Source organism: Phalacrocorax carbo, chromosome 2 (assembly GCF_963921805.1).
Source record: "Phalacrocorax carbo chromosome 2, bPhaCar2.1, whole genome shotgun sequence".
Taxonomy (NCBI): Eukaryota; Metazoa; Chordata; class Aves; order Suliformes; family Phalacrocoracidae; genus Phalacrocorax; species Phalacrocorax carbo.
The window spans coordinates 157971337-157992519 of NC_087514.1; the positions used below are offsets into that span (position 1 = coordinate 157971337).

Sequence of the window (21183 nt, forward strand, 5' to 3'; positions counted from 1 at the left end):
CACTGCGGCCCTCCTTCATGCTTGCTCACCATACTATTTTCATTACCAATTCTGCCTAGAATTGCTACAAGAACATACCAAGCCAGATACAACCTGCTTGCCTGCTATTAATTAAGGTAATACTATTACTGAATAGACTCCAAGGTTTTGCTCCTGTATGGCAAGCAAAAGCTTGCAAGGCTACACAGCCTTGGAAGGCCTTCCATGTGCAACCCAGCCACCTTCTATGGGAAGCAAATGGATAACGGGATGCTCTCCTACTAGCAGCCAAAAAAACGTGTGAAGGAAGCTCTGGCTAAGCCAGGGAACAACGAGTCAGCCTCCAAATCCACCAGCCAATCTTCCCGCCCTGGGCGCACGGAAGACTATAGCTGTTACCCCATGCCGCTCGGGCACAGGTACAGCCAGGGGATGTGGAGCAAAGGGAGAGTGAACTCCCTCCCATCTCCGTACCTCCAGCATTCCTCACGGATTTCACAGAAAACAGTGGCTTTGCTTTCCTTTCTCTTTCCATTACATGCCCAAATAAAAGTATGTGAGAGAACGGTAAGGCAATTAGTTGGATAACAAGCACATCTATTTTACTAGTTAGTAATGTGTAAATCAGGAAACTGTATGTCGGTAAAAACAACGGAGACTGCATTAAAGATGTAATAAAGTACAAAAAGCTCAACTTTCCAGCAGAGGAATCCATGCCAGGAAAGGATCAAGATTAGTTAAGCTAGTTCTTTTAAAGAGGTTTCCTTTTCAGGGATGCCAGCAGGTGAAAATGGAGTAAAAATGAATTATTAATGTTGTAAGTTTTAGGTTAATGCAAGCTATTTCATTCAAAAGGAAGAGCAAACCTTGCAATATTATCTTGCAAATAATGATCTTTCATATCATGTATTTTTCAGTATTTTAACAATTAAACATTTCAAACATTCTTGCTAGATAAAGATCAAAACTCTCAAATCCAAAGCAGCAGGTTTTTTAGGGATAGTTACCATTACCCCTACCATTAGTGGCTGTAACCCCCAGGCCTCTGCTGGCATTAATACCACTTTCATACATCTCGGGTATCACCAGGCAGCCATACATCATACAATCAGGCAGTGCGTTACTTGTAGTATCTGAATCCTAATTAAAGAATTACTTGGGTGGAGCTAGAGCACTGTTTGAGATACACAGCAACTCCAGAGTACAAGTTTTATTCTAAAGGCTGTCATGAAACCAGGAACAGCAGGAAACCCAGGGCAATTTCTACTAAAATGCAAAGTGTCAATGTTAGATGGAGAATCAAATTTAACACTTTTTTTTTCTTTATTAAAAACCCACTGTAATGGCTGGAAATCCTGACTAAGGACAGGATTCATCTCACCTCTGGATATCGGTTGCCAGTCTAAACGAGTTGATCAGCCTTTCTCCCTGGGCACTAGAGATAGGCAGCCACTTCCAGAGGGATTCCCACCACGTAGTCAAGATGAAACCTGTCCCCTTTTCCTTCATTTAAATTTGCAGTGGACTTACAAGTTAAAACTCAAGCATTCACATTATTAGAGCTGGGAAAAGAAAGCCATTTCACTGCAGGTGAATCATTAATGACTGAGGATTTGCTTGAGGTGCATAACTGAGACATTGCCTAAAACTGTCGTGCAGTCTCGCTACCAAGGGCCACACGCCAGCGGTGGCAAAACGGTCTGATTCAAGGTAGAAAAGCACCTGGGTTGAGGCCATTGAACTTTATTTTCCACTGAAGTGAGTGTGTTTTGGACCAAGGCAGAAGGAGATGCTATTTTTTTCCCAATGCTGGCCCGTGTAAGCACGGCAGCTGTTGCAGTGATCAATGAGAAGCCAAGCGGGAGCAAGGAAGTGGTCTATATAATTACAGAGATGTGCTGGTAAAGCCTGCTTGCTGGGCAAGGCAGTTGACAGAGGTGAACACCCATGAAAGAGAACAGCATTATTGGCCAGGGCTCGTGCACAAACTTCCCAGGGAGGGATTAAGGCACTCACATAGGTTTCTTTATGACTGACTCACCAGTCCTTCAGCAGCCCTGTTCATCAGAGGAACAGCAGGCAAAATATTTAATGCAACCGTAAAACCTTAGTCTTACTGCAGTCACGTTTTCACCCTGAATCTTACAATCTACTAGTAAAAAAGAAGATGTTGTGATTGCACAAATACTTCTGAAAATTCATTTAAATTGCAAACTTGTGTGTCTTGGAGCATAAATAGATTCACAGCAAAAAGTCCTAAGCAATCTTAAAAATTGCTCCAAAAATTGCAAGGTGCGTGTCAAACTCAGATGCTCTTTGGAAGCCATTACAAAGTATTGTTACGATTGCAGAGAGCCTCAAGTCTCCAAACGCAGAGCCAAGGTTTTGTTTTGCCAGCTACAGAAACAGGAGACAAAACCTGTAACCCTGGTGTGGGAGATTTCAGGACATCAGCCCAGAGGTTACATTCAGGCTTCTATAGAGAAACTTTAAACTTTTTTTTGTTGGTTGTTTTTTTTTGTTGTTGTTTTTTTTTTTTTTAAAGAAAAGATTCAGCTTAGCCATCCCTAAAGAGACAAAACTTCCAGCAACTGAACAGGAAGATATTTATCTGCTGCTATTTTTCCAAGCTGTCATCCCACATGGTATCTTTAGGTCTTCCGTACAGAAGACAGCATTAGAATTAAAGGCTCATAAACGCAGCAGAAATTGGTACATGTACTGGGAGTACATGAGCGCGTGTTTTCGGGTACAGTGCATGTTTTTCATGTGCTGTGTTTACCCTGAGGAGCCTCATACGCTCACGCTTCCCAGCACTTCACCTAATTCAGCACTACTGAGAAGGGCCCTTGGTTTGGGCATCCAAGTAGAAAAGAATCTTCATGTTTCAGAAAAACCTGTCCTGACAGTCCTGGATGATCTTTGACCACAGGTTCAAATTAAATCAAGTGGTTATGAGGACTTTGTTGTCCAAGACAGCCTCTGGACTATATTGCCAAAACATTACAGGCAGGAAATATATCAAAGGACTAATTACTTCCAAAAAATAACTGGGACAATCACTGCACTTCTGCATTTGCCTGAATGGTCTCAGCCTTCTCTATTAGGATTTAGAGGTGCCTAAAATTGCAGTTTCCAGAAATAACATCAAGTTGCTGAACTTCTTCGGCAAGGAAGCCAAGCACAATTTAAGTAAATGAATGTGCAAAGTATTGTGATTAATTAATCTCTAAAAGGCCTTCACTTTTAAGAACAAAGAGCATAGGCACTTCAGCAGCACAATAATATTTGCCTTGGATCCCTGAATACCCCAGGGCATTTGTGAATCTAGACTAAATTGAAGAGCAGAGCTAATGCAGGATGAAGGCACACAAGCTACTGTTTATTATCTACCAGGGAACTAACATTAAGTCAACACACAGCAACAACCTCTTGCTTGGCTTTTTGGTTTTGGCTTTTGACTAGCTGATGGATCCTTTTCTGTGCATTTCTCATCAACATGCTTGTGCACACCTGATAAATAAAAAGGGGTCTCCAAGCTGCTTGTAACCCGGCTTCTATCTTGTTCTTCCACCTCATCGCTATTATAATGATAGGCATATTTGGGGGAACTGGCAGGCTTGTGAGACTTCAGCAGGCGAGGGTTGGTCGGCTGGAAAGGCAGAGCATGTTGTCCTCTCCGTCTGCACTCCTCAGCAAAGGCTTCTTCATCTGCCTCACCTGAAAAAGCAAAGTGCAAGAAAAGTCAGCTGCATCCAAAAATGCTTAAATTTAGCCTGAAAAAAAACACTCAAAACTGGGCTGGAAATTGAGTGTCACTAACCTACTGCCTCGGCTGTGGTTAGCTCACAGATACTCCTGTCTACCTGCACATCAGGGAGTGTCCGGAGCAGAAAGCTCAATCAATGGCCTCTCACCACACTGGAGCCACCCAAAAAAGTCGGCTAGATATGACATCTCTGGGGCCACTGTGTCTTTTTTCCCAAAAGCTAGGGTGAGCAAGCTGAGCACATCACCCTGGACGATATTTCCCTCCTGTGCAGAATATGTCACCTTGTCCCACCTCACCTAGACTGTCTGCCTAGGAAGGGTTGACCATGCTCAAGGAAAAGCTGTAGGGGAAGGAGGGAGAAATACCCAAGCTGACTACGGGGGTGGTAGGAGAAAAACAAAGCCAATGTGGGTTCAGAGGGGCTAGATACTCGACATCCATAAGCAGAAGGAATTGTGAAAGATCACATGAAGATGGGAAATGGGGTTGAATATGTAAGAGATAAGCACGGTCCAGGGGCAAGGCAGGCACGCACAGCAAAGATGAATGAATGCAATGGAAATAAAAACCCAACGTTTTCAAAAATTAATATGAAAGACGAGGTATTCCAGTCATACTCATGCTATTTTGCAGATGATGCTTTCCTTTGCTGCAGAAACTGTAACAGTACCAATGCTGAAAAGCAGAGAAATCAGCTACCGTAACACAAAAAAACCCCAGCAAAACCACACACTGAAAAGCAAACAGTAAGATAACAAATAAAAAAAGCCAACCCAAGACATTCAACAGGGAAAATAAGAAAAGGGGAAAGAAAAAAAAAGTGAGAAGGTGTGTACCACATTTGTCTCTTAAAGGCTTTTTAAAAGTTTTATTAATTCAATTACTTAAGTACTTTTAATAGAGCTGATGAAATACAGCGTCATTTTATTTGCATCAAAAGTGGTGTGTCACATTCTGGAAGTTCTTCCCGGGATGTGCCCAGCATCAGCTGCTTAGGGAGGGGTGTGTGCTCTCACCTAATGTGTGTGCTCTTAGTTCATGGCTGGAAAATGCTTTGAAGATGGAAAAAGCACCACGTATGCAGTAAGGAACAAGAGCAGTAATACCCACTTCACTGTGTGCACCAAACCACCAACACTTTGAAACAAAACAGGTCACATTGTCTTTACCTTGTAATCGTACATGGGGAGATGCTTCTGAGGGCATGAGGAAAAGGAGGCAAGGTATGTTTAAAAAGTCATTTCACAGTGCAATGCAGCACCTGAGGCATTGCAGAAGAGGGCTCCAAGGGATGCCTCACATGGCCCCACCATGCATTTGAGCACCTGATGTGTACGGATATTATGCAGAGGATCCTTTTTCACAGGTGATTTAATGCCCATTCCCCACCCCCACACTCACACTTCTTCACCTGGACTCTCCTGCACTTCCAAAGGCACAGGCAAACAAGCAAAAACACAAGTGATAACACCAAGGATTTCTGCATTTACACACCGCCGCCTGCATCATACGGATGTAGAACTATGGGTGTGCAGTTCTTGCAGTAGGAGAGGGCTGGCAGGACGGCTTTTTTCCCCTCGCATGGGGTACAGCACTTCAGCTATGAGAGGCAGTGGGCAAGGAAAAGCTCAGAAAACACCAGATGCAGAATTGCCGACATTTCCCATAAAAGGCTACAGGATTTTACGGCTATACAAACAGCATCTATCAGTCTGATGATACCAGGTCTATGAAGATGAACCTATAAAATGCCAGGAGAAGGAGAAAAAAAAAAAAAAAGAAAAAGTAAGCATAGGAAACCCATGTACACCAATTGCACATACAAAAACCAGTCAAGAGAATTAACTTCCTAACAAATTATAGTGCATAGTGAACCAGAAATAGGCGATCCCTCCCCTCCCATGGAAACACAAACTGCATGGCTTTCTTTCTGATGTGCAAAGTCTTGCTTGATGCATGTTTAAAATTTATATTGGCAAGCAGATGCAGGAATAAGAAACGTGCTGAGGCTGTTCTCGGAAGCTCTGTGCATGTGTGCACTGCAGAGACACCTTGATCAGATACACTAACACTTCATGCACTTGAGTATTAAACCAGATGCTCTAACACACCCCAATAAATTACTCCCAACTACGCTAGAGATCAATCTCGGCACCTTTAGTCTAATTCAGCTGGTGTGAAGGCACAGTTTAACACTAGAAGAATTAAAAATAATCTTGCTCCTCCCTGGTGACGTACGCACAGAATCACTGCATGCTGGCCCTCTTGCACCCTGACGCGTCCTTGATCTGCTGCTTGCAGTGAAGGCTCCAGCAGAGCTCCCTTGCTCTGGGAGCTGAGCTGTGTCACCAGCCCCACAACACTGAGCACCTAATGAAGCCGCAGAAAGATCTTCCAGCAAGCACTCACTGCTTGAGTGTAACTTAAAATAAAATATAAAAAATGCAAAAGATACTCTGTACTCCAAACTTTCCAATTAAATCAGCTGCAACCTAGAGAAGAGGCAGGAGAGCTTGTCCTGATTTACCGAATCCCATGAGAGCTGCTCTCCAGAGCAGGTTTCAGCCTTCAGCTCCTGACAGTACAGGCTTGGCTCTGACTCTGAAAAACGATGGCACCTGCCTGTTACACACCTCCTGTGAGTTTTGGGACAAGTCCTCACAACTATGCCACATTTTGTCTATGAAAAGTCACAATACGCCTTCTCCAAGGCTTTGCCTAAGGGTGTCCTCCACCTGCAGCTCTTCGGCAAATGGCCCAGAGCAAGGACTGTCCCTCCTCCAGCAGGCTTCATAGTTCGATTGCTCCTTAAAGATGATACACCAAGAATAAAAAAACCCGCAGACAATTCCTTCAGTGCATATTTCTCTTTCCTTCAAAAATGATCCAGACCTAACCCCCAGTGCTGAACCTTGCACGGCACTGTGGTATCGGCCGAAGGTGCTGCACAAGCCCAACGAACCCAGGAGAGCCCCGGCTGTACTCGGCGCTGCCAGCACGCTGCCCGCACGCTGCCTGCACCAGTCCGAGGCACGGGACCCGGCTGCTCCTCCTTGGGGGTTTATCTGTGCAACACAGCTGTGGCTGAAGTGCAAGGAAAGGGGACGCAGCTGTGGGTGGGAATCAGTATGAAACACTTAGATACCATCCGCTAAGAACAAGTGGTGAAGGGGCTGTTTGCAAACTTGTTCAAACCCACCGTTTGCCCCAGAAGAGGTGGCAGTCTGTGCTAAAACCTAGAGCACAGCTCGTCAGCATTGGACTCGGGGAACCAGCATCGCTTTGGAAGTTTGTGTTAAACCTTTCCTCTCAAGCTCCCTAACTTTCTTTCACCAAGGATTTGTAATTTGCGTTTTTGCTAAGCTGAGCTCACCTGTGTTATACTGCAAGAAACTTCCATCTTAAGATGCCCGCAGCATTACTCTGCTGTTTGGGGTAGACTGTGAAAGCATTGGCACACCAGAAGGGCTGCACCTGCACGCCACAACTCAGAATACAGTGGCAATGAAGTCAAACAACTTATTAACTTTGATTAGACTACAAAGTTACCCAGTTTCCATCCTGAAGAATAATTTGTGCTTCCTATTTCTGGGCTGCGTGCACCTGCCTGCACCCGTCCTTCACCCCACAGCAGAGCCCTGGGGGGATGCAGAGCTGCTTCCCACCACTACACAGACAGGACGTAGTGCAGCTAAATCATAGAGTGGTTTGGGCTGGAAGGGACCTTTAGAGCTCATCTAGTCCAACCCCCCTGCAGTGAGCAGGGACACCTTCAACTAGATGAGGTAGCTCAGAGCCCCGTCCCACCTGGCCTTGAATGTTTCCAGGGATGGGGCATCTACCACGTGTCTTGGCAACCTGTGCCAGTGCTTCACCACCCTCATTGTAAAAAATCTCTTCCTTACATCTAGTGTAAATCTACCTCTTCTAGTTTAAAACCATTACCCCTTGTCCTATTGCTACAGGCCCTATTAAAAAGTTTGTCCCCATCTTTCTTGTAAGCCCCCTTTAAGTATTGAAAGGATTAAATCCATCTCAATCACCCAAGCGAGTCAGTTTTCCATCTTCCCCTAAAATAAAGACAAGTTTTAATTCAATAAATAGACCCCAAAAATTGTCCAAGTTGCAGGAGAGCAGGACGGCACCACAAATTAGTTAAATGCCATAACAATGTCAGCTGTGATTCAAATATTGAATTATTTAGGGTGCTGTGCACAGTATGAGCCTCAAAATCTTTGATCATCTACCACTAATACATCTTTCAAAGCAAAACTAAAGTGTCATTTGCAACAACTGTTTTCTCTTGTTCTACATATTTAAACATATTTGAAACATTCAGGCCAGACTCTGAATAAAGCTAGCTGTACCAATTGCAAACATGAGACCTGAAAAGAATTTACTCTGGGAAAGGTCAGCCACACGGGGCATCACCACCAAGAAGTGTTTAAATGTTTGCTGGGGCTTTATCAGCAGTGATGTTTGTCCTGGAAGTGGCTTTTAGGAAGACAGCTGGTATGGAGGGGGAGTCCGCAGCTGAGTTTAGAGCTGGAATATCCACTTGAGAAGCAACTTTCAGGGGCGCTCTGGCTTCAAACAGCCCTCGGTTCCCCCCACGGCTCCTTCTTGCCGTCTCCCGCGCATCTAAGCCAGCACACCCACATGAGAGCCTGGGCAGCTGCGCTGTGAACCCAAGCGGAGGACTGACCCAGGTTAAAAATAACACTCTTTTTGCAAGCTTATTTTTAACCCAGCTCAGTGCCTGGATCCAGCTCACCATGCAGCCGCCCCAGCTGGGGCAGGGAAGGGGCAATTACTGGGGGGTGCTGGAGTCAGCATCCAGACTGCAGCATTAAGCAAAAGGTCTTATTCTACTAATACAAATAATAATTAAGAACCTCGCAGTTATTTCACTTGCAAAACCAGTCTGGAGAAGTTACATTTCTAAGGGTTAATTCTGAAAATGATGGATTCAGCATTACTACTAACATTGAAAAACACTAATTAAAGTTTGGTGTTCGAGTGCACCAGGTCCTCCCAAATGAAAAGCAGCTTGTGGGGAAAAAGAAATCAAACACGAGCTGTAGCATCCTCAAAAGGTGCATTAGGACCAAAGACTGCCTTCTGCTCCAAGCAAGAAGGGCTGAAAAATAACTTCTCATAGCAAAGTGCTGCTACGTGAAAGCGGAAAATATGGATCCTTTAACCTGTAATTAACCAGTAGAGGGCAATATTGCCTATCGTGAGGGGCAACGCTATCAGAAAAGTCACTACCAACCCGCATTTTTTCAGCAACGCAACGTTTTTGTATGTCTAAGGCAAACTGCGAGTACAATTCTTGGACTAGGCGGGTGCTTTGGGGGAGCCACCAGCTACACCAGGGCGTCCGCATGCGCTCCTGGGAAACTGAGATAATGCACGGGAAATCTCCCACGGCAGAGGATATTCCAGGTGAGGTGGGACCGGTAAGTCACGGAGCACTTCAGAAAAGAGCAGCCCTGCACGGGCTAGCATTATTATTTTGTGTTACATTTAAGTAACATTCACGTACGTCCTGGAACTGCACTGAAATTCTACCAGGAATCAGCAGTAATTAGCAGCAAGACAGTAATTAACAGAAACATGCGGGGTAAACATCCTGAGGATATCGAACTGCTTATTTAAATTTACTATGTCACTTCCCACACAAGGGGAAGCAGAGCCTTCGGGGTTCCCGCACAGCAGCCCAACTGCATGCATGCTATTTTCTTACACACCTAACCAAGAAAAAAAAAAATATATATATAATCGGGGTTTTCCCTCGTATTAAGAAACAAAACGTAGGCACACCGGTTTGCTCAGTCCAGAGGAAGACTTCCCCGAGGCCGTGAACAGCGCACAGCCCTTCCTGCAACCAGCATCAGGAAAAGATGCAACTGGTGAGGGACACCTGGCTTTATCTAATGACACAAGACAGCTCTGAGCTAAAGCTCCAGTGAGCTGGTTGCGCAAGGACAGCTTGCGGGAAACTTACTCCATTCAAATCTTTCTTGAATGATGACCAGCAGAGTTTCTTTCTAATATGTTAAGACTTTCAAGTTAAGAGGTGGTCTATTTTCTGTAGCTTAGAGCAGGACACTATATTGCTGCTTCTAGAGAGGACTCAACTGGATGTCTGACGTTAGTCTGAGCTGCTACCCATACTGACTGACAACAAGAGTTCAAAAGAAAAAGCTTTGCTTGCATTTTTATTCCCCGTATTACAAGGATGTGGAATTTACCCTGCACCTACGGAGGGCACTGGAGTTTCTGATGACTCAACTACATCCGCTGCTGCCAGGGAGAGCTGAGCTGTGACTGAAAGAGCAACGAAAAGGGAAAGAGAAAAAAAATCCCCATTTAAATACATTTATCCGAAGTCAATAGCACTACTACAACTTTGTAATCTGTTGATAAGATCTTTGTACTGATAAACTTTTCTGCTGTTAAAGCAGCTCTGGTATAAACATTTACCTCAGCAGAAGATACCACGGTTCTTCTGAGACTCGAGTCCAACATTTGCTGGGAAATCTCAAGCTTTAGGTGAGCCCATCGGAGCTGAGAACTTATTTAGTGGAAAGGACCTGTCTACAGGCCTGCATTACCCTGGGCTGAAGAATTCTTGGAGATTAACTGCTTCTTTTGTTTCTTCTCTTAGAAGCTTCATGTCTAATATATTATAGCACAAAGAAAACATCAGGAGATCAAGTAACTCTACTAAAACATAGAGGAAATGGTCTAATTTGGGGGACCAAACTTGAAAGCTGTTTTCAGAAAGTTGCAAAATCAGAGTGTCTTTTAATTTGTGATGGGAGTGAGGGATGCCCATAAGACACCAAGCCCAGGCTATTTTACGAAACTGCATGTACACACCCACCCACCCCTCCTGAAATTGTAGGCAAGACGCTCAGCAAGAAAATACTCCCTCACCATTACTGGAGGCTATGTTGAGCAAGTTCTGATTAATTGTTCTTAAACTTGTTTCTAAATGCCAGGAAACACTAATACTGCGACAATTAACTGCGGGAGTTATAAAATCCACTTGCAGCCCATGCGCTGTCAGGTTTGTCAGACTCAACAGAATTGAGATTTGCATCAAGTCCTCCTTGGAAGATCTAACTGTCTGAGTTTGACAGTGACACCTTTAAAAATCTCTCTTGCTATTTGATGTGACACTTATGAGAAAAAGCAGCCATTTTAAAATCTACTGATAAAAAAAATGCAAGTAGTCTCGAAAGCCAAAAGCGCCTGAAATCACTCAGAAACTATTCAGAGAATGCTGGAGCAGCTGCCCCATCTGCACCACTGCTGCTAGCGGCAGAGCTTTTGTAAACTGAAACGGGAGTTTATCAGCTAAAGCACAGGATGAAGGACAACATTTTGAGTCATTTCACACAAATCAGTGGCTTTCACCAATTACTGGCAATCATTTTTCTTCTGGAGCAATTGCAGATTTCTCAGTATCACTGCTATATGCAAAGAGAGAGCATGAGGAGATTCAGGGTTTGCTGTGGTGGCAGACATCTTTCCTGCATGATGCTAGGAAACATTTAGCTGAAGTGGTGCCCGGAGTGCTCAGCTGGCTGAAAACTGAAGACCCTTGATGCGTGCCCTCCGCAGAAACCTGCTGCCATGTCACACCTCATCCTCTCCCCGTCTCACCCCCTGCGCTGGCTCCAAGCCACACAGCTCTGCTGTCACCAGCGTCACCACGCTCAAATATGCTTTATGTCTCCCTGCTCCAACTCAAAACCTCGTATTAAGGTTATAACTTGGGGGATTTGGGCCGGGCTTTCCCAGGCCAGGACCAGCACTACTATTTCCTCTGCTGCAGGATCTGGGCATTTCCTGTGAGGGGGGAAAACCAGTCCATAAGTGGCCAGAGACAGCACAGGAAGTGCTGGTGAAGTTCCTGGGAAGTGATGGGGAAAAAAAAAATGGGATAGGATTTGGGAGAAAGGACAGAGACTGATGGAACGACGCTTGCAGTGCTATTTGTGTCCTGGGAGAGCCATGGCTGCAGCACGTCCAGTATCTGGGAAAGGGCAGGGCTCAGTACTTTTTGCTCAACGCACATAGCAATCCTCTGCTCTTCTGGCTTTAAAAGCTGGCAATGGACTTGCTCTTTTCTCTTTAGCCCTCGTATCCAGCTGCTCCGGTGGCTGCTCACGCTGTTCCTGCCCAGCCCGTACCCCTGCAGCGCAGGGCAGCGCAAGCCCCACGCCAGCTCTGCTCACCCTCCTCACCCCACAGCAGCTCCCTTAGAAAGCTCAACCTTTTGGTTTTCTTCTTTTTAGCCACCCCGATTTTACCCACCACCCCCGTACACACCCAAGAACCCCATTAAGTCCTGTATTCAGCCCAGTGCGTACCAATACGAATCCCGCATTCTCAGCACATCAAGCTACTCAAGATGATGTTTTGCCATAAAGATACCCCAATAAGCAACAAACTGGGGAAAATTAAATGCGCATACACCCTAGGTTATCCACAGCAGTGTTGCAAACGGCTGCTTTGAAAGGAGATGTCATCGTGCTGTTCCCCTGAGCCTGAGCGGCTAAATGGGGATTGCTGGCTAAAGCCACTCCTGTGTGACCGTATCAGGTGGCACCAAGCTCTGCAGCCTGACGTATAGATAGGGGAGTCACTGAGAGCCTGTATTTACCTCCTCCCTGCCAAAACTTACTCATCAGAACATCGTTTACAGCCCAGTGAAAGGTCCTATGTTAAATTTGATGCCAGAGAGAAGTGCAGGCTGAGCACATCCAGGCTTTTGCAGTTACTTTGCTTCTGTCGAAGCGCACCAGGGCATCCATATAGATTATGCCAATTGCTCTCATCTTAAAGATATTGGATGTGGGAAATACAAATGGCAGGAGGTAACATGAATCCCCACGTTTTCAGCAAGCAGAGAGATGACCCCATTTGCATGGTGCTGCTCAAAGTGAATTTTATTAATTTTAAAAGATTTTATCACACTGGGGTCTTTTATTCACTTCTGCATGAATTTTGAAAGGAAGAAAAAAAAATGAGGAATGAGATTCACAGCTTGACATATATAAATACAAATTAGCAAGATTTCAAGCTCAGACTTTGAACAAATGAACCTGATTTTTAAACAGCAATTGAGAAGACTTTTACTTGCGATGCTTTCTACACTTTTCAGGGTCACAGCAGATCTCTGGCATAGCTTCCTGCAAGTCTCGTCGTATGCCACTACATTGCTGTGCTGCCCCAGACACGCTTAAAATGTTGCACCAGGGGCTCCTACGCTTGGGGCTTCTCTCCCCAACACACTCCCTGCACAACATGTAGGTGAGATGGGGCTCAGATCACTGCAATTGTCTCTCTCTCTTACACAGCCCCTCTTCCTCCAGAATTGGGATCACTAACATCAAATTACTTGATTGGGTTCAGTGTTCAGAGGTTTCTTTCACCTCACCTATATTTCAGCCTCAGACAAAAATCCCTGCAGGTTTCATCTCTACCACGAGGAAGCCTTGCAGCTTGCGCTTCACTTTGAAACTGGATTTGAAGTGCAAACCAAAATCCTACTGAGGAAAAAAAGAAAGAACCAGCCCTTAAAATGCAACTTAATACTTGCTTTTAGAGGAAGAGAAACAAACAAAAAAACAGTGCAACTACACACAGCCTGGCCAGGTCCTCCACTGCGTACCCAGACACAAGGTGCCTTCCACCAGCGTCACCTCTCTCCTCGGCCCGAGCAGAGCCCCGTGGACCTTCGCACCTCTCTTGATCGTGCTCCAGAACCTCCTAGTGTGAGACCCGATGGCCCCTTCGCTACCCCAAAAGACTAAAGTTTGCTTCTTGCCTTCAGTCCTCCTACGAATTACCACCATCAGGTCAAGCAAAACTGGTTTTAATTAGAAAACTCTTCAGACAGCAAGCAGAGGAAAAGAGCTCTTCTACTTCTGCAACGAACAGATCCTTGTAACTCTTAAACACCAGCGAGTTAAAATATCAAGACATCATCTTCCATTAGTGGCCCTCACTAAAAGGAGCATCTCCAGAGCAGTTCTGAGCACTCCCTAATTTGCAAATTATACAGTTGTTACACATTTTTCCATTGATTATCAGCTTTAAACCAGTCTTCAAAACCTTTATGTACAGCAAACCCAGATTACAGTAAGAGAAAAAAATCATATATAAAGCAAAAAGCCATGCAGTTAAATTTAAAAAGAAAAGAATCTCATGAGTGCCTTCAGAAATATGTGATGAATTACTTCCCCAGCTGTTTTGTCAACACTTCCATAGTAATTTGGCAAAAGCACAAAATCACCAAGTTTATATTCTCATCAAATGGCTATTAACGCTGTTGAAACCTCACAGACACAAGACAGTAAGAGCAAGCTCCACATTTTATTTTGCGTTGCCAATGCTCAGTTTGAAAGCTCTCATCTTGTTAGATTAATCATTTGAAAAATATTCTCCCTTCTACCCTGAGCCTTAAACATGACACTAAGGGTTTCACATACTAATTACAAAAAAAGAAGACATATCCACCCTCTCCAATTATACCCCCCAAAGTGTAGTTCATTCCTCATCCGTCCCTGCATTACTAGGACTAGGGCAAGCAAATCCCAGCTCCCAGGACCTGCACACATCACTGATTACAGAGCTCCAAAGACCATCATCTTTTAATTAACTCTGAAAATGACACGTGCTCATAGTAACAGGACATCTCTTCTGACGGCTCAATAGGTTTCAAAGTGTTTTATGAACCTTCACCACAAAACCCAATCCTATTTTTGACATCCTCCTGACAAAAAGAGCACTAAGCCATTAGTTGGTGTTCAGTTCAATAATACTGACATACTAATGAGAAGCCTGACTTTGAAAAAAACCCGGTGTTCCAAATTGATGTTCAATACTAATTTTGACCAAATACTGTATTTAATTAGGAACCCTAGTTAGGGTGCTTCAGGGGCCGTAACTCCCCAGCTGTACCACTTTTTGTTGTTTGGCATCTCCAATGCATCAGGGAACTCTCAAATTTTCCCATCTTTCTTCCCCACCTGTAGTCAACCTCTTCAGCCAGTGCCTTAAAACCCGCCATAGTTTAGGAATACAACAAGTAATTTTTCAAATCCAAGGCCTATCGATAACAAAGTGTTCGTACACACAAACGTGTACACACGTACATATATTTATACACATAAATTGCTCTGTGTACACTGCTCAAACTAAAGTTCTGACCAAGATAACCAAAAAAAGGGAGAGCACAGAAATTAAAATTTTCTTAATTAAAAAAAAACAAACACCAAATCAGAAACACAACTACAATCCAACAATAACAATACTTACAATTATCTTTTGTGCCTGGAAACGGTATTGTCAGTTTATACGCTCCATCTGCAGAGACCCAGTGGGAACAGGCAACGTTTTAGCAAGAGAGCTTTGTGAGTTTTGGAGAGTTCGAACAGCGACATTGGACGCTGCTTGGTGTACTCAACACAGCCACGCGTCTCCTGGGAAGGCCATGCCAGAGCTGCCCGTGCCTGGAGCGATGGCTGTTCCCATCCTACAGTGCTGCAGCAGCACCATCCCACCTTCTAACACACCTCTCAGATCCAGGGGATGAAGCGCCAAGGACAATAACAGCCGTTTCCAACCATGGTGTCTGGGGCCAAAGCAAAACAGGGGGGAACCAGTATTTAAGAGCTACCACAAAGGCAGAGAAATTGGAGAACGCCACTCTCCGGAAGGGAGCAAAGAGCACCCGAATGCCCACGGGCTCTCAGTGGAGACGCGGATGCGGCAGTGGAAGGGATGCACCCACCGAAACTCTGCGACGGGACAACTGCTCCACACCCGAAGCTGCCCTAACAACCTCCTGCTCAAAATCACCCGGCCTACAGGCATACCCGCATCTCCTCTAACACTGTAATGGCAGTGAAAGCTCCAAATGTTTAAGTGACTATTTGTCAGCAGATTCATTACACCATGGCATAAATATTTGAAAAACTTTAAAAACAAATCATCGAAACTGCAGAGGCTTTAACTGTTTAACTACCAAGACAATTTTCTGCTACTAGCAGCCCGAGGTGCAGGATCCAGCAAAGCTAATCCACGTCCCCCTTGAACACCAGCAAACTCAGAATCTTCTCAGAAACATTTGCCAAGAGTTTTACTACGTTTGAAGATGTCGAACTTCATTTACACTACAGCGTTTCTCCTCGGCCTTGTAAGATCATTATTGCTCCCTTTGCAGGGTTGAAAATGTCCTGCAGTCAGCACTGCGATATGGAAAGGAAACCTAGAACAGATGCACAACAGGTAAGACTGAGGTCCACCTACATCTGTTATCATGCAAGTCAGCGACTGACATAAAAAGCTGCAGACTTTGCACTTTTGAGAACATTTCATCACTTTCCAATTAAAATTCTGACCTTGCCTGAACTTCTGGTATTGGATACGGCCTGGCATCCCTGCAGAAACAATCTCCTTTTACAGTAATTTTTAGAAATACTAAATAAAAAAATTAACAGCTGTTTGTCTAAAGAAAAAGTTGCTTAGTCAAAACTAAATGGTGGACTGGAAAAAAAAATTACAGCAGGCAAAGCAGTAGTTTCACCTTCCAGGAGGTGGAATCTGTTTGCAAAATCCTTCAAAGCACTGAATTTCTATTAAGAAGATAAACCAATAACAAACCCCACACTGTTGTAACACTAATATACTGGATGTTGATGAGAGCTCAGCTAGCACCTCAGAGTGTCCGTCTCTATCACAGTTTCAAGTGCAAATTTGAAGGGCCAATATTTTAAGGGAAGAATAGCCAGAACTGTTACAAAAATAGAAAACCGGAGAGGCGACGTTAGCAATGTATCATCTCGCCTACAGTAAAGCTGCACTTCAGGTTGCTAGCTTGGCTCTGCGCCACTTACAGGTCCATACTCAACACCGGAGACACCGATAATTTGGGGAATTTTGGCGCCACACCCAGAAAAAACAACAGTGAGCTGAATCTGGAGCCTGGCACGAACAAAGGGTTGGCTTTTTGTTTCAGGAGAAGCTGGGAGGCGTTAAGACAAAATTCCCCCCTCAGACAGCTCGTGTGAAAAAAGGCTTTCCACTATTGGAAACTATTCTGTCCAGAGCAACGAGCACCTCCCCTGCAACAGAGCACACCGCACGGGCATGCACTTGGCTTCGTGATTAAGTCTACAAAAAGGGTTACCAGGGCTGCAGTCATCTCCTCCCGTAAACGTTTCAGGAGCACAGCGCACATGTGATCCCAGAGCAAGTGCTAGAGGAGAGGCAAGAGTGGAAACCATGTAAGAGTAATCAATCTTTTGTTCATCAAGCAGAGCAGGGAGGCTTAGACACCTGTGCCTTTGCACAAAAAGGTTTTATTTCCCTACATTGAGCTTCTTGTTTTAAGGACTTACTACAAGAAGCATCTTGTGCATTAGAAAGCACCTAAAATTCACCTCCTGTTCTATGATATTTTTTAAGACAGAGTTGTATTTTTTAATAAAAAAAATATTAATGGCTATAAAACTGCTATGGTAGGATTCAGGACAAATTACTCAACTTTCTTTTAACCCTTCAAACAGGACTATCTTCCAATTCATTCGGGCTAATACTTTAATGATGAATCAAAAGTAAGTTGATTTGAAATTATTTAGCCCCCCCGCAGTAGATACTGCAAGTTATATACTGTATAGTAGTAGCTGGCATTGATAGAACATCTCAAAAATATGAATATGCATAGTAAAGTACACATAAGTTTCTTTTTACTTAGCAACAGTAAAAACTATCATCTACTTTGTCATTTTCTACCGGATAGTCTAGAGAAATTACTGTGTTTTGCCTAAGAACACATGGTGACGTCTCTTCCAGCCACGGAACCGGAGACTTGAGCTGTACAAGCAACCAGAACTGCATTTCCTAACTCTGAAATAGGTTCCATGTGGGATGCCGCTCAAAAACGTTGAAGCTCCCTGGAAAATATGGATTTAAAAACGGATACAATTCTTTTTCTTTGCCAAGTTACAGCTCTGAGACATTTAAAAATAAGTAGTTTGTAAGTGGTTTTCTGCTAACAGTCAACACATACAAGGTGTACACAGACTGTTTATTTTGCCGACTACAGAAGGATTTCTGTCCAAGGCTTCTTTTAAGCCAGAAAAGGGCAGAGCAGTACAGCATGTACACTTGTTTGCCTTCCCGTTAACAAGCTCCCTTGTCACTACAGCTGTGTCTATACCAGTGGAGCTGCACTCCTCTGACTCTGCTGTAAGGCAAAAGCCTTATAGTTTTATCATTTGTACAGAAAGGGGACTGCACAACAGCTATTTTAAGAGCTGAGTATTTAGATCTCAAAATATGGTTAATTTGACTGTAGAAGAACTAAGACTTGGTTCTGGAATTCCAGCACACTCTGAGCAGGACACCTTCCCCAGAAAATTAGGAATGGCCTAGAGATACCAGGACTTTGCCAGAAGAGTTTGTTTTGGTTTTGTTCCAAGCTGTTTTATGGTTATGTGACCCAAATGCTGCTGAGTTATAATTCCAGGAATTTGCCTGCCCACAAGTTTCTCTTAGAAATAAACTTGATTAACAGATGCAGCTCTGGGTGTATACAAACCCAAACAGGCACCCATAGACAGTATTTTTACGCACACAAGCCCTCTCAGAGATGCTTCTCTGGCTGTTCACTGTAGAAATATTTTTTGACATAATGCAGTCTTAGGCACTTAGCACACTACCAAAGATGAACCAATGAACAAAAAGCCAGCTTTTTTCATTGTAGTCACTCAAAACTCAAAACACGCGTACTGCTATCCACGTGAGGTTTAACACACTAAAAATAAAAACTTTACATTGTTAAAACGTTGCCCACTGCCAAATAAATCTTTGGCATAAGATTCATTAGCAAGAGAATTCCTAATCTTCATCTCAGGTGCTCAAATTAGGTGCTCTCAACCTCTGCAGTCTGTTGTTGGTGAAAAGAGAGAAGAGACATGCAAGGGCTCACTGTAATGCAAATTCCAAATCAAATTCCCTGGGACAGTCACCGCACCTTTGCCCTGGTTCATCCTCGTCACTAAACACCCAATTTGCCCACTACAGTAAAGCAACAACTTACCTTAATAGATCCAGAACATGTTCTCCCACACGAAGTCCACTCTTGGCACCTACATATCCCAAACTGGATGCTTTAGGGCAATAGTCATCAGGCAGTGCTATCTGTGCCCTACTTGCATGCGTTGTCTCCTCGCTTCCCAGCTACCCTCTTTCCCCAGTCTCTCCCAACAGGCGAGGCGGCCCCTGCACGCAGCCCAGCCATCGTCAAATTCCTTCACCACAGAAGCATCCCCCAGTCTCAAAACCACAGTAAGGGAATCTGTCACGTGCACTGATGTTAACGCATCAGGGGAGGGAGAGAAGAAGCTAAGACACAGACTATGGAGAAAGGCCTGAGGAACTCTGTGCCCTACCTCGCGTCTTTATCTGTGTCGCAGGCTCCTGGGTTTCCGCTACTTCTCTGTAGAGTCTAAACACTCACTTCTCACTAAAACATTTTTCAGGAAGTGCTAAGTCTTTTAAAATGCTGAAAGTTGGAGAAACTCTTGGAGAACTCTTGGCAGGTTCTTCCAACAGTTAATCACCCATGTGTTAAAAAATGTATGTTTATCTTCCCCTCTGAATTTGTCTAGCCTTATAAAAATGTTTATACCCTTCTTCCAAACAAGGCGACCTTTAATATGCACAGTTTTATCTTACTGGTGTACACATTTTTATTTTTTTTCTAGAATCAAACTGGAATTTGGCACACCATCCTCAGGCTGTGGAAGCACCTCCTTGCCTGCACCACCAGCGAAACAGCCTCCAAAGCAGCACAGGGCTTGGGCCGGCAGAGAACAGGCAAAGGCCCACTGCATCTGCATTCACTGCAGTAACTCGTGGTCAGGTTTTCGGGATAAGGCAGGCAAAGGCCAAATGAGGAAAAAGGCTTTGAAATTTACGTCAACAACACAAAAACAGGCTGTGCTGCCTTCCTGTTTCTCCCTTACCGGTTTCATGCCCTGCAAGTTACACTGAGAAGCAGCATTGTGCCTATCCAGGATATTAAGATTTGCCTTTCTTCTTGGGGCTAAAACATACAAGCCTAGAGAAGACGGAAGTAGCACTATAGGTGTTTAATGAAAGAAACACTCTGGTGGTTGTCCTAACTCAGAAGGTGAATCTCCCCAAGAGAAAAATCTTCTACCTCTTCGCACTCATTCAGCTCAGTCAAAGGCTGAGGGCAGGAGGTTCATGAATGTTACTCATGCTTGCAGACAATACCAGATGCATCTAGAAGAGCTTTTGTAGGGGAATAGACAGGGATCGGCGACCGGAAGATCACGGGATGTGACGGAAAGACAGACTCCTCCCCATAGGAGTGGCAGGAACGTGAAGCGCAAGAGCTATATAAGCGTGTGACGCAGTTAAATAAATGGACATTTTGTATCCATCATATTGATGTCTGTGCATCACTGTCCCCAGGGTGGGTAGAGCCCTGTGTCCTGGAGATATGCGGCCCAAGATAAGTTCTCCCGTAGAAGCGTACAGCTACAAGCTTTAAGTGAATTTCTAGCTCTCTACCACTCTCCTGAGCTCACAGTTTGTATAGAAGAGCCGAATAACACCCTTTTGTTACTGAAGTACGCTTGGAGATAAGGGCCTGACCATATTTCCCGTAAGCACCCAGTAGTAAGAAATGTATACGTCCAGATTAGCAGACTAATTCTGGAAGGTGTCTGAGTCACTACTTAACAGCGCATGTCCAAATAAATTAAAGCACCAAAGTGCCTTCTGATAAGAGGCAGTATTAGTATGGAAAGCCTGGCCAAAGTCCTCTGAATCAATAAGGCTTAGTCTTCCAACTCTGGCTAAGAGAGGCTGGAGGAAAGGGTCAGCCTTGGCCGTGTCAGTCTTCTCCATTTCCCTCCAGAAATACATCCACAGAGAAGTCCAAAGCAATTTAAAAATATCAATAGCCTAGCTCCCTTTAGAAGAATGACGGAGACTGGCACTACAGAATATGCCCTTTCACAAAAGCAAGACAGTACCCTGCTGCTGAGCAACACAAATATCGCAACAGGATAACAAATTCAGTTTTAGTTTCTGTACTGGGTTTTGTGCTGCGCAGAGCAAAAGGCAGCCTCCAACTACATGCCTAGGAAAAAAGGTTGCCAGAGGTGGCTATTGTGACAGTTACGCGAATGTGCGACATGTAAGCAAGTTAATCTTACGCCATATATCAGTTACAAAGACTAACACAGACATGGCATGTATTTCTGGAGAGAAATCGAAAGATCTGCCCAGCTTTTCCACCAGATCTGTCAAAGCCTCTGCAAACTTACAATTCCCCCCCACCAGGTAAACTCCCCTCCTGGACCACATTT

The 21183-nt window shown here is 44.3% G+C and overlaps 1 protein-coding gene across 2 annotated transcripts in view; it reads right to left on the reverse strand.

The window, feature by feature from the left end:
- DNAJB6 (DnaJ heat shock protein family (Hsp40) member B6) overlaps nucleotides 1-21183 on the reverse strand; it is a 62587-nt gene that overhangs the window by 6099 nt on the left and 35305 nt on the right. The window contains exon 10 of one of the 2 annotated variants that reach the window (XM_064445021.1): nucleotides 3493-3699. In XM_064445021.1, the coding sequence (XP_064301091.1) occupies nucleotides 3493-3699 (207 nt within the window). Of the gene's footprint in view, nucleotides 1-3335; nucleotides 3700-21183 lie in introns of those variants that run through there. The other variant, XM_064445020.1, reaches the window with a different exon arrangement.